This window comes from Carlito syrichta, unplaced genomic scaffold, assembly GCF_000164805.1.
Source record: "Carlito syrichta isolate Samal-C Ts95f unplaced genomic scaffold, Tarsius_syrichta-2.0.1 Scaffold288426, whole genome shotgun sequence".
Classification (NCBI taxonomy): domain Eukaryota; kingdom Metazoa; phylum Chordata; class Mammalia; order Primates; family Tarsiidae; genus Carlito; species Carlito syrichta.
In genome coordinates, this window is record NW_007232522.1 from 13,900 (window position 1) to 28,333 (window position 14,434).

Genomic DNA, 14,434 nt, shown 5'->3' on the forward strand with positions numbered 1-14,434 from the left:
GGCCGGACCTCTGAACCCTGCTCTGACTCTAAAGAGACTGAAGGAAAGAATACAAGAGATAACAGAATACTAGATACAGCTTCGTTTCCCAGATGTGGTGTACAACCCACACACCCATAACAACTACAGATCCCGGGAAAAATTCAGACCTTAAAATTGTGCAGAGTACAAATTAAGCAGGCAGATTCTGAAGGGAATTGGGACTGTGGAGCAGCAACAAGATTGGATGGATTTTGTTTTCCTCAATGGCTTTGACTCAAGTTGGGCTGCAGTTGCAGAGTCTCACTGTAGCACAGGAAGCAGAAACTATATGGGAAGCCCCATCGTCTTTCTGACTGGAGGAACCAAGGAAAGGAAATGGGGCAACACCAGTCCCCACTGGAAAATGAGGAGAGAAACCCATAAGGCAGAGAACTAGATGAGTTGATCCTCTAATTCTATGTATGAAAACCAAAAGTGGTTCAGGCTGACCCCTTAACCATGCACATGTGGGACAGATATCAGGTTACTGGTATTAAAAAAGGAATCATCAACAAAATTCCTGAGAAATATAACAGAACCCAGAGTTTATACAACAAAACTTTCAGAATGTCCATGATAGAATTCAAAATAACTCAAAATATAAAGAACCAGAAAAACATAACACATTCTCAATGACTTTAAAAAGTACTGCCTCAAAAAGCTAAATTTGTCTTCTTCGGCGCTGCCTACCGAGGTGGCAGCCATCTTCTTCCCGGCATCATGGCTGCCCTCAGACTCCTGGTGAAACCCAAGATAGTCAAAAAGAGGACCAAGAAGTTCATCCGGCACCAGTCAGGCCGATATGTCAAGATTAAGCGTAACTGGTGGAAGCCCAGAGGTATCGACAACAGGGTGCGTAGAAGATTCAAGGGCCAGATCTTGATGCCCAACATTGGTTATGGGAGCAACAAGAAAACAAAGCACATGCAGCCTAGCGACTTCCGGAAGTTCCTGGTCCACAATGTCAAGGAGCTGGAAGTGCTGCTGATGTGCAACAAGTGAGTTGGACCCTATTGTGCTGAGATTGCTCACAATGTTTCCTCCAAGAACCATAAAGCCATTGTAGAAAGAGCAGCCCAGCTGGCCATCAGAGTCACCAATCCTAATGCCAGGCTGCGCAGTGAAGAAAATGTATAGCCAGCTCATGCATGTTTTGTGTTTAAATAAAACCATAAAAACTGCAAAAAAAAAAAAAAAAAGCTAAATTTAACATTTAAAAATGATATCAGGCAAAGGACTTGAAACCAGAATGTATTTTTAAAAATCCACAGAACGTGTCAACTTAAAACTGGGTCAAAGATTTGACAGACATTTCACAAAAGACAACATACAAATGAATAATAAGCACATAAAAAATGTTAATTATCATTTGTTAGCGAGAGAAAACATTACAGTAAAGTACTGCTAACTATGTTTGAGAATAGCTACAGTTAGAAAAAAGGCAGTATCAAATGTTGGGAACTGCTGCTAGGACTGTAAAAGGGAACAACCACCTTGGGGAATAGGTTAGCAGACTTTTAAAGTGTTAAATATATGCCTCTATTACCCAGCCATCCAATCCCTAGAATCTATCTACTAGAAATGAAAACATATGTCCACATAAAGGCTCGTACATGTTCATAGCAGCTTCATTTGTAACAATCCCAAACTGGAAATAACCTAAATGTCTATGTGCAGTAAACAAACACAGAAAATATGGTATAACCACACAATAGAATAGTGCTCGAAACCAAAAGGCACTTACCTTTAACATATATATATACATAGAGTAAAAATTATTAGCTCTAATAAAGAATCCATGCCAAAAAAAAAAAAGAGTGCTGGCTGCACGTTTTCATCTTTACAGACGTCTAGGAAACCTAAACTCACCTCTAATGACAGAGATAGATCAGTGGTTGCCTGGGAGGGTGACGTGCAAGGGCACACAGATTCTTTGGGAGAGGACAAAAATGCTCAATGCCTTAATTGTGGTGATAGCTTTTGGGTGTCAATTTATGTTAAAGTTCATAAAAATTGTTCATCTAAAATATGTGCAGTTTTACTGTATATGAATTTTATTTAAATAAGTATGACATTAAAGTATTTAATGCTCCTTGTTTTTAAAAAAGATATAGATCTACTTTCAGAGATTTTTATCATCTGGATGTAGATAAAAATAAAACAGGAAAATTTAAAAAAATAAAGTAAAATAGGTTCAAAAAGTAGAGATAAAGGTAATAATTTTGAATTTAGATATGTAAGCTAAAAACTCTTGAAGTGTAAGTTTTAAATAAATAAGTAAGGCTCACTTACCATTTATGACTTTGTGCAAAGGTAACTAATAAATCTGGTTATTAGTATTCAAAGCACAAAGCAGGTCCTAGTTGTCTGTTTAAGCTTTAATTGAAAACACATTAGAACTATGTTTGAAAATGAACCTTAAAACTTCCCCTGTGCGTATTCCAGAGCCCTGCATCTGCAGACCTTCCATTCTTGATCATTAAAAAAATGATGATAGAAACCATAGACCTGCTGAAGACATTTTTCCTAATGTATGAGACTTACAAGTAAGCCTCTTGGATTTCGCAGCACCTTAAGCCTCTGTCTTCTGACTCAGTCGCTAAAAGGAATTTTGTTATAGGTCACCAAGTATTGCTCAGATATCCATGACAGGTCTGGCACTGTGCTAGGTAATTTGGGGTAGGAAGGGTTACACGGTAAGAGTCACTCTCCCTGCCTTCATTAATGTAAAAATTAACCTAGCACTCATGAAGCAAGTAAGGGTTAGCAACATTATCCTAAGTGCCTCGTGTCCTTATAGTGGTTAATCTTTTAATGCAATTAAAAGATAAGAGAAGGGCAACCCCTTCAGATCCCCTCCCACCAGGGGAGCTCTTTCTGTCCTCTCAATAAATTCTGATTTTTCACTTAAAAAAAAGAAATCTGAGAAGAAGGTGGCATGGAGATACAGAAATAAGTGGAGGATCTTAAGAAAGGTAGAGGGGAATGGGCAGAAGTGGAGAAACAACTCATTGTAATTCACTCATTCATTTGATCAATATTAAGAATCTACTATGTCTGAAGCACTGAGAAACATTCCAAGAACACAGTGGTGACCAAAAATACAAATAATCCTTACCCTACATGTTGCCCCCAGTCTACTAGAAGGAGGAGGTATCAAATAAATAGGTCTGCAAATAAAAGCGTAATTGCAATACAAAACTTGTGTCATCAAGGAAAGGTGTCTGCAGGGATGGAAGAGATGCCAGAGCTGAGAACAGGCAGGGAATGAACCAACTATGCAGGGTACCAGGGCATGTTCAGGAGTCCAGATTTTAAGTGCACTGTCATGATCAATTGGTGAAAAACATGTCGTATGAGGTCAAATAAAGTCAAGTCAATAGATGGTGTACTGGCTATATGTTCCCAAGAGCAGCCTCCCTCCAGTCTTCCCTCCTGACACCACCAGCCCCTCTCGCAAGTTCCGCTTCTCTTTGGGGTCACGTTTCCACTGGCTTCCTTCCCTTTGTCTAATTCACTCTGTATTTCCCTGTTCAAAGTCTTGAGGAAGACAATCTTATCCACTCAGCTCACAACCTTCATCGTGCTTGGGCAAAGCTTTCTGTACTAGACAGTGTTACACATTACTGACCAGCCTAGAAATCGGTGGCCCTTGGGTCACATGCATATCTCTGATCCAGCTATGACTGGGAGTCACTCAGCACAAAAACACTATGTGAGGCTGCCCTATGGGAGGATGGCGAGGACCTTGACTGATCTGCTCACCACAGCAAAAAAAACCAAACAAACAAAAACAGGTTGCTCTAGTAGAGTGGCAGTAAACAAGGGGAGTCTTGAACAGCAGAAACTGAGACTTACAGAGATTGCTGGACTCATACGAAGGAAATAAGCAGAGATTGACATACAGGAGAATTTGGGGAAGACAGGTAGGTTTGTCTTAATTTTCTCATTTTCCATTAGACCACAAATGAAGACTCAAAGGTTATAATGTTGCTTTTCTCTTACCCGCTCAGGTCAAATGTGATGAAAAAACAGGTAAAGATGTCAGAGGCATAAGGGTAAATATCAGCCTTATTATGGATAGAGCCTACTGGATTACAGAATATGGCTTAGTTTTACCTTCCCCTTGAGTCAACAGCCAGTCTCAGGCAAGTGGGGGTGGAGGTGTGGGGCAGAGCCTGAGAAGAGGAAGGGAAGGCACGACTGTTCAGAGGGCCAAGCTTAAGAGTGGGAAGTGAACCCTGGACCCAGTGCCATCACATAATCACCTCTCTGATCTTGGGAAGGAACTAATGAAAGGTGGAAGCTTGTTTCAATTAGTCCTGTCTGAAAGCTTGGCAAGTATCAAGGAAGTCTTCCCCCAACATTTCTCTGTCCTGAACACTTGCGATTCCTCAGCCCTGACTTGCCTGTTTCACCCTCTGCCAGTACACAACATGTTCCCTCCTCCTCACCACCGCAATCTGCTTCTCCTCTTTCAAGTCTGCTCAAAACTCAGCCTCTATATGGGGTCCCCTTAAGATAAATTTCTTGACTTATACCGTTATTTTTCACCCCACAGAATATGTGAAAATACTTTACAGTATAGGTATATCATGACCCTATCTCAACACAATCTGTTATGGAACTATTCTCTGTGAAGCAATTATACTTTTTTTTATTTCAAAGTGCCTACTCTGCTCTTTGCAGATGTAAGCCACTAGAAAATGAAGCAGTCAATTTTGTGTGATTTGGAGCAAGGGAAGTGTGGGTGACATACGTATTGTTGAATAAGTATCCAATCATCCTAATATAGTACAAGATCTGAGGACCACTCTTTAGGTCATTAACAATAACACGGAAGACACCTCCATGCAGAGTTCTATAAAAATGTATGAAAACAGAAAACTTCAGGAGATGTTACAGCAGAAGTCATAGTTATAGTAATTTTTTACTAGTTTGTTTGGTGACTATACAACTGAAACAAGAGGGCCAGAATAACTAACACCCATCAGTGTGCTAGGACATGTGGTTGTGAGACATGTCAGCCAAAAACAACAGGCAAATTCACATATAGTTTGACTCCTTTCATCCCAAATTGTGTTTATTTAATTCCAGCCTCATGCCCTCAGAAATGATGCTTCCAAATGTCTCCTGATCCTGGCTAAGTGTATCTAAATACTGAACTTTGATTGTCAATAACCATGACATTTATGGAAAAAAAATCAGGCAATTAAATTGTCCAAAGCTGTTGACTAAGACAAGCAAATTTTCTAAACCTGGAGGAGAAACTGTTCTTGAATGTGAAGTTGTGAGCTAATTCATGCATTTCTTAAGTATGAGATTCTAAGTAAGCATCATGAAGCAAAGGAAACCTTTACTAATTAATCTTCAGGGACCAGTTAGCACAGTTTGTTAAATAGGAATGCTAATTAGGTCTAGGCAATCGTCTAAATCAACCTAAACACTTGTTAGTTTGACCAATTATAGGTGCCCAATAAGTGTTTGTTTAAATTCAATAATTCTCTGTCCAGAGGGAATATTCCTGATCATGAGTGGCTGGATTGAAAAATATAAGCGATTAGTCATGAATAAATTGTGCATAAGCTGGTGCATCTCAACACCCCCATCGGAGGGCCCATGTCATGGCATCATGGCTCAGTCAGATCCCTTTCATTTCCTGGGTCCTCTGCAAAGATTGCCAGATCGACCTAGACTATTCTGAAGCTTTTCTGTGGCATGTATTTTATAATGAAAAGTGCAAGAGTTTCAGAGTGAAACACCCAGGTTATATAAGCCAGCCCAGAACCATCTAACTATTTAATGGCAAAGTGCATCTGGAATTCACCATGCTAACCTGTGGGGCATCTTCCTTCCATTATGTCTCATCATATCGTCCTTTCATCTATAGTTCTCCCTTTCCTATCCCTAAGCCAGCTGTTTTCCACTCGCATTTTCAAATATCGATTCTTAGGTTCAGACTAACAACCATGGCCTGTAGTCTTTTGATTCAACCTCCAGTGTCCTGACTCCACAAAACCATCCAAGAATTGTTTGCATGTCATGTCTCCAGGATGCTAGAAAACACAATGGTCAGCATTTCCCAGGACAACCTGCACAAAGCTAGCTCCCACCCCACAATAACACAATTCTGGAGGCTGAGGGCAGTGGACCAAGTCAAGAAGGATTCCAGTTTGCCCTTGAGTAATTTAAAGCAGAGGCAGTGAATCACTGTGTCAGGATAAAATATCTTGGTATCAGACAAAATCCCACGGATTTTACAGCAAATTTCAAATTAACTTCAGTTATTGGTGTTAGATTCAATTACATGTAACAAGAATCCCTAATAAACACTTAGCCAAGCTGTGGCCATAATTCCTGCATCCCAGCTAGTAGAAGGAGAACTGGAGGCCCCCTCTCAACTGCCAGTAGCTCTCAAGTCATACATACTTAGAGTGCATTGGCCAGAACTTAGCAAAATGGCCTTGCCAAGGTGCTCGGAAGCCTGGGATCCAGCCTCCACCTTGATGCCATCTAAAAACCATGTAATCTCTTGCTAAGAAAGAAGCCAGAACAGATATCAGAGAGAAATTGTAGCTCTGCTTTATTTCCTCACTACCTGTGGGACTTTGGGCAATAATTTCTGCTATAAATTCCTCTTCTATAGTTGAAGATAATGCATCTGTGCAGGTTATTTTGCTCAACCTTTCAGTAGTCACAAGATCCTTCCTGAAACAATCTATTCCTGTGTCCTCCATGGCACAACGCTACCCTGACTGCTCCAGCTCTCCCCCATGCTATTTGTTGACACTGCTGCCTCCTCCCCATGTTCTGTTCCTTCATGTTCCCACTGGCTCTGTCCTGGGACTGCTTCTTCCTGGCATCTCATTCTGCCCTATCCTCGTTGGTGCACATGGTGAAAGGAAGAACAATTCACATGTACTGAACACTTGACATATGCTAGGAACTTAAGCAGTTGTATACAGTATCTTACTCAATCCTGTCAACAGCCCAGAGGCAGGTATCATTGCCCTTCTCATGTTGTACATGGAGGTTAATGTGATTTGTACACTGCTGGGCAATGCTGAGTTTGGCTTTTACTCCAGGATGTCTGACTCCACAGGTTTTGAGCTTACTACATCCTACCCTTCTTCCCACCAAAACAACAACAACCACCACAACAAAAACAGAGCACAAAATAAAAACATACCAGGTCCCATGCATATACTCAATTGCTTACAGGATAGATCTGCTTGGTTATTCTACAAACATTTCACCAACTATTTATTGAGCATTTACTGTATGCCAGGCACTGCTGTAGGCACAACCAAATCCACTGAAATCCAAATAAACAGTATATTTAGTTGAGGGGACAAACAGTAAAATAAATAGTATCGGTTCATGATAAACACTATAAATAAAAATAAAGCAGGGTACATGAGTAGAAAGAGACAGGAGGGCTATGTGGCAGGTGGAATAATGGCCTCAATAAAATGTCCACCTTGTAGTCATGGGGAGCTACAAACAAGTTGCATTACACAGCAAAGGGGATTTTGCAGATTAAGCATAAGGGAAATTATCCAGGACAATGTGAATGAGCCCAATATAATCACATGGGCTCTTAAAGGCAAAAGGTCAGAGACACGTGACAATGATCACAGAAGAAGAGGCAAGAGAGATTTAAAGTGTGAGCGGGACTCAACTGTCATGGCTGGCACTGAAGATGGAAGAAGGGACCATGAGTCAAGGAATGCAACATCTCACAGAAGCTAGGAATGGCCCTCAGCAAGATGTTGAGGACATCAGTCCCACAACCACAAGGAACTGAATTCTGCCAACAACATGAATGAACAGGACACAGATTTCCCCCCCCACCCCAGTCTCCAGAAAGGACCACATCCTTGATGTTGGCTTGGTACAACCCATACCAGGCTTTTCACCTACAGAACAATAAGCTGAACAATTTCTGTTGCTTTAAGCCACTACATTCTGCGCATTCATTCCAGCAGCAAACAGAAATCTAACACAGGCTACTTTAAGTAGGGTATCCAGGAAACACCACTCTAACAAAGCCTTGAGAGACAGGAAAGAAGGAAGAGCTTCCCAGACCAAAAGGAATGATCTTGAAGTGAGAAGAACTTGGAGTGCAAGGAATAGCAAGGAGGTCAATATGGCTTGAGTGACGAAACTCAGCTGGAGGAGCTAAGATGGCCAGAGAGGGCAGGCCACCACATGTGGAGGTATGAAGGTCACACAGCTTTGAATTTTATTCCAAGCATGATGGGAAGACACTTTGGTACAGGAGGGTCATGACCTGATGTCCACTTTTAAGTTCCCCTGTAGGTAATGTAATGAGAGAGAACTGGAGTGGGCAAGGGTAGCAGGAACTGAGTCCAGGTTGGAGACTCTTGATTGTTACCCAACAATCCAAACAAAAGAAGACAGCCTGGACTAGGGTGGACGAGGTGAAGTAATTGGTCACGTATAGGATATACATATTTGAAAGTTCAAGTTCATTGCATTTTCTGATGACTTGGAGGTGGGAAAGAAAAGCCAGGATGAGTAGCATGGCACATGGTGGTGTCAACCAGTGAGATAGAGAAAGGTGTAGTAGAAGGTTGGGGGACCAAGAGCTTGGTTTAGACACAAGTTATAGATTCCGATCAGCTCCAAGGCAAGACATAGGCTTTTAGGTATGAGAGCCTGAGTTCAAGGACAGTGTAGAATGCAGGTATGTGGTGGGCAGAATAATTATTTACCAAAGGTGTCAACATCCTGGTCCCCAGAATCTGCACACTATGTTACTTAGTACAAGGAATTAAGGTCACAAATGCAATTTAAGTTGCAAAACAGCTGACCTTAAAATAAAGAGATACTTGGTTATCTAGGTAGCCCAATGTAATCCAAAGGACCTTAAAATGGGGACAAGAGAGGCAGAGGACTCACAACTAGAGGCAAGATATTGTGAAGAAACTTGACTAGCCAGTTCTGTCTTTGGAAATGATGGGTGCTGGTTTTGAAGTTGGTGGAAGGAGTCACGAACCATGAAATTAGGGTAACCCCTAGAAACTGGAAAAGGCAAGGAGACAGACTCCTCCTGACAGCCTCCAGAAAGGAAATACAACCCTGCCAACACCTTGAATTAGTGAGCTTAGTGAGACCCGTTTCAAACTTCTGAGCTACAAAACTATAAGACAATAAATTTGTGCTATCTTTCTTTTTATTTATTTATTTATTTATTTTTTGAGTTGGAGTCCCACTCTGTTGCCCAGACTGGAGTGCAGTGGCCGCTACCGGCCACCGCAGCCTCGACCTGCTGGGCTCTGGCTATCCTTCCGCCTCAGCCTTCCAAGTAGCCGGAATTACAGGCGTGCGCTACCATGCCCGGCTGATTTTTTTATTTATTGTAGAGATGAGGTCTTGCTGCCCAAGAGGGTCTCGAACCCATGGGCTCGGGCAATCCACTCACCTCAGCCTCCCAAAGGCACAGGATTACAGGCTGAGTCATCAAGCCAGGCTAAATTTGTGCTATCTTAAGTCACCGGGTTTGTGGTAATTTTTTAGAGCTGCAATAGGAAATTAATACAAGGCATAATTTCTCTGACATTTGTTTTTTCTTCGTTGCATCCTATGAAGTAAATGACATGAACTTCATTCGTTTGTTCATGGTAGAAATACAAGGGGAGACCTTCAAAAAACCAAAATTATTTTTTGGAGGATGGTCCTCTTGTAGTACAGGTTTCCCCAGCTAGGTAAGTATTCTAGGAACCCATCAGCATTAGTGTGCCAGCTAGCATTGTTGTGAGAGGCTTCAGTGTTTTTGTTTTGCTTTGTTTTAGACTCTTTCAATCCATTTGCCCATTTCATGATGGGTGATTTACAAGAGCACCTGCACACACAGTGCTGAGGGTTCAGCAGTTTTTGACCAAAAACATCGTGAGTCCTATGCCCCACCCTCCCTCTTCACCTGATCTATACCTGAGCGACTTTATTTTGTTTCCCAGATGAAAAACATCTTCAAAGGGAAACGTTTTGCAGATGTGAAGAGGTGAAACAAAAAACAGCAGAACCACTAAAAGGCATCAACATTGGTAAGTTCAAAAACTGGAGCAGTGAAGAAAGAATCTTGATAGGTGTATCGCATTAAATGCAGAGTATAGAAGGTGATTAAAATTTAAACATGTAAGAATAAATACAGTTTTTAAAAAATAAATTCTGGGTTTTTTTCTTTTGGTGGGTGTCATATGTGCCATCCTTGATTTCTTCTCCTCCATGCTCCCGATACAGACAACCAAGTTTTCCAGGTTCTACTTCCTAAATTTTTTTTCAGAGTTACCCACTGTCCCATCTCCAACACAGGTCATGATCCTCACTCTCATCCCACTTTGAGTGAGGAGAGAGAACAATACACACCCACCACCCATTCTCCTTTTAGCAGATAGCATAAATCTTCTAAGATCAATATTCCTGGTCATTCCTCTCTCCTTGACTCTCTTCATTAGATTGCTGTTTCACTAGGAATGAAGTCCCAACTGTTTGCCATGGTTTTGAAGGTCCTGCAAAGTTGGCTTTCTTCAGCCTTACTTCCTAACACTTGTCCTCAAGCTAAACTTCTTTCCCATCCTGGAAGACACTAGAAGGCCCCCTCACTTGAGGTGTTGACACTGGCCTCCTTGTCCCCCCATAGAGAAGACCTGCTGTTCAGCACTCCCTCCCATCCACCTCTAGGGCCTGATGGCTCCCTTTTGGTTGTTCCCCAACTTCTAAATCATTATCACTTGATCCAAAACTTGAACTTTTGCTTTAAGACACTCAGTATGTAGTTTATGTTTTGTGTATCTTCCTGAGAGCAGAGCTTTCCCTGGTTTGCTCACTACTCTTTCTCCATTCCTAGCTCCTAGCTAAATATTTGTCAATAATTTGTAAATAAATTACACTCAGTAAATATTTGCCAAATGGTCAATGTTCACTAAACAACTGCAAATTACAATGTTTAAAATCTCTAGGATGGTTCCTATGCTATTTTTAGAAATCATTTTCTGGAAAGTCTGTACTAATAGAGTGTTCTGATATTTTTTTAAATGGGCCAATTTTACATTCTTGATCTCCCCATCTTTGAAAATGGGCAATAAGAGGTAGGTGACAGATTTTTTTTTTCTTGCATTTATCATGTCGCTCAACAATAGTTCAAGTATTTATTGATTCAGTACGGATCACTAAGTGCTGAGAATACAGGAAATGAACAAAATAGTCTGTTCTTATGAAGTTTGCATTTGTGTGTGTGTGTCTGTGTGTGTAGACAGGGTGAGGAGAAGTCAGGAAGTAAACAAAAAATTATATAAACATCAGTAATAAGCGGTAATGAGTGCCAGAGTCAGAGTGTGTATGCATGTACTGGTATGTGGCATGTACACGTGTAGATGTGTATGTATGCACGTGTATGAGCGTGTATATATGTGTGTGCGTGTGTGTGGTGTTAATCTTCACTTCGAGAGATGGAAGCTGCTGGAATAACAGGACACGTGGGCAGGGCCAGGAGCCAGTCCAGCCCACGCACACTCCCAGAGAGGCCGCTTTCTGGAAACCTGTTTCCTAAGTTCGAGTCGTTGACTGCAGTCTCCACGCTGAGTGCCACTGACCCAGCATTTCCGTCCCCTGAGCCCATTTCCGCGCTGCAGACGCACTATAGACCGACAGCACCTTCACAATTCGTGAGCCTGTTAAGAGAAAAGCTCAGTACCCACTGGGAACCCAGCACCGAAACGCTGCTCTTCGGGGAGGCCTGCCCAACCCCCCACGCTACCGCCCCCTGGCTGGAGTGCGACTGCTGATTGGCTCTTCAGCTAGTCCATCTCTTCCCGCCCCGCCTTGGAGGCCGGGTCCGTCCTCGCCCGGTTTTGCACCAGAAGGGTTCCCAGGGCTCCGCTGAGTGGGCGGGGCCCGAGACGTCGACTGACGTGTTACGTCACGGGGGCGGAAGTTCGGCCGCTGTTTTGAAATCTGGCCGCTGGGGTTCTACTGCTGCCGCCTGCGCCGAGGCCTGCAGCCGCCCAGTTGCCGTCGAACCCCGGACCCTGTCTCCCACCCTGCGGATCGAGGCCGCGCCATGTCTACGCCCCCTTTGGCGGCCGGGATGGCGCCCGGGCCGTTCGCCGGGCCGCAGGCACAGCAGGCCGCGCGGGAGGTGAACACTGCGTCGCTGTGCCGCATCGGGCAGGAGACGGTGCAGGACATCGTGTACCGCACCATGGAGATCTTCCAGCTGCTCAGGAATATGCAGGTGCCAGGGGAGCCTTGGGGGTCGGTGGAGGCCGAGGGGGACAAAGGGGTGAGGGTGGTCGAAGGGGAGAGGGTCCTGGGCCGACACTTAACATGTTTCCACCAGGACATTTCTGTACCCAAGAGTCTGAGACGTTGAGGGGATGTCTCTATACAGCGTTTCTGGAGGATGAAGCCGCATCTTCTAGATTCCACCGAGCTCTTTAGTGACCGTGTAGACTCTTGTGCCTGTGATTCGGCCTCCACTCCCCTCTTTAGTCTCTTCTCTTTTTTTTGAGTCAGAGTCTCACTCTGTCCCCCAGGCTGGAGTGCAGAGGCACGCTCACCGCCACCGCAGCCTCGACCTACTGGGCTCAGGTGATCCTTCCGCCTCAGCCTTCCAAGTAGGTTGGAACCACAGGCATGTGACACCTTGCCCGGCTTTTTTTTTTTTTTTTTTTTAATTGTAGAGACGAGGTCTCGTCATGTTGCTCAGGCTGGTCTCGAACCCCTGAGCTCAGGCAATTCTTTCGCCTTTGCCTCCCAAAATGCTGGGATTACAGGCTTGAGCCTCCGCACCCGGCCCAACTCCGCTCTTTAGATTGCTTTAGATTTTTTTTTTTTTCCAGCAAAATTCCTTTTGGAGGGTCCAAGGAGTTGGAGAAGTTACATTCTGGTAATAATTTGAAGAAAAGTTTTCCCTCCTTTTTTTTGTTTTAGTACAGTAAACTCCACTCATCTGAAGTTTGACACACACGTATATGTATCTATACATATGCTGTTTGTACTTGTGAAATCATCACCACAATCAAGAGTGAACACTCATCACCCTTAAAAGTTTCTTCATGCCTCTGTGAAGTTTTTATCCCCCTCCCCAACTTCCATCCCTAAGCAACCACTAATGTGCTTGCTGTCTGTCATCATAAATTACTTTGCTAGAGTTTAGATAAATGGAGTCATACAGTCTGCGGTTTTTGTGTGTCTGGGCTCTTTCCATGCATTAATGATTCCTTTGCATTGCCCAGTGGTGTTGCAGTGTGTAAATATATCACAGTCTGTGTCTGTTCATCTGCTGATGGGCATTTAGGTTGTTTCCACTTATGGGCCATTATGTATAATGCTGCTAAGAACGTTTGTTTGCAGATTTTTGTGCGAACATGTTTCATTTCTCTTGGACCAACAGGTGTTCGGGAGTGGAATTGCAGGATCATGTGGTATACGTCTGTTTAACACTTTAAGAAGCTTCCAAAGTGGCTGAGCCACTTTACATTTCCTTCAGCAATGTTTGAAGTTCTAGTTTCTCCTCTTCCTCTCCATCACTTTGTTATGTCTTTATCTTAAAAATACTTTTCCCAGACTGTGGCTTTTCTTTTCACTCTCTTCATAGTCTCTTTTGATGAAAAAACATTTTATTTTAATGGAATCCAACTTACTGATTTATTCTTCTACAGATTTTGCTTTTGATGTCATATTAAAGAAATCTTTGCCTGTGCAAGATAGTGAAGATTTTGTCTGACGTTTTCTTCTAGAAGTGTTAGTTTTAAGTTATACTTTTAAGTCTATAACCCATATTAGCTTTTTTCATATAGTGATGGGTATGAATCCAAGTTCATTGTTTCAGATGTCCAGTTGTTTCTGCTAACTCATTTTTATTGCCTATCTTACCCACTACATGTCATAGATGTCATTCTTGTTTTACAGATGAGGATTCTATAGTTGAGAGGGTAAAGTGACTTGGCCAGACCTAGTCAGTAGTAGGTTAAATTTGAAACCAGATGTTCAAACTCTTGCAACTCTTGTTTCTATAGGTGCCCTGTAGGGTGTATTACTACCTTTTTTAAAGTGGTTGAGATTTTTTTCCTCCTAAGTGTAAGAGCAATTTAGTTTCATGGAAATCTTTTAGACTTTATCAATAAGCCAGTGTGATATATATACAAAGGAAATCCAGGAGGAGATAGAAAATTATTTGGCAATTATTTTTTAAAATGAATAGATTTATATCTAAAATGATTAAGGTGTAGATTAAAAATGTCTCAGAATTTAGCATGTGTCTTTGTTTTTAATCTGCTGTATGCAAAGCACTGAATTAGGTCTAGTAGAGGTAATAGTAAGATTTACCAAGTACTTTCCTTGGTCAGGTATACTGCTGTAGAAGGTTTTTTTTTTTTTTTTTTTT

The 14,434-nt window shown here is 42.3% G+C and overlaps 1 protein-coding gene and 1 pseudogene across 3 annotated transcripts in view; both read left to right on the forward strand.

Moving 5' to 3' along the window:
• Positions 1-697: 697 nt before the first annotated feature.
• Positions 698-1,214, forward strand: LOC103255822 (annotated as a pseudogene). The gene has a single exon (XR_002481711.1). The product of XR_002481711.1 is annotated as a 60S ribosomal protein L32 pseudogene (transcript).
• Positions 1,215-11,976: 10,762 nt separating this feature from the next.
• MED30 (mediator complex subunit 30) overlaps positions 11,977-14,434 on the forward strand; it is a 21,174-nt gene continuing 18,716 nt past the window's right edge. For both annotated transcript variants that reach the window (XM_008053764.2, XM_021710313.1), the window contains exon 1: positions 11,977-12,280. In XM_008053764.2, the coding sequence (XP_008051955.1) occupies positions 12,107-12,280 (174 nt within the window). In that variant the 5' untranslated portion in view covers positions 11,977-12,106. The remainder of the gene's footprint in view (positions 12,281-14,434) is intronic.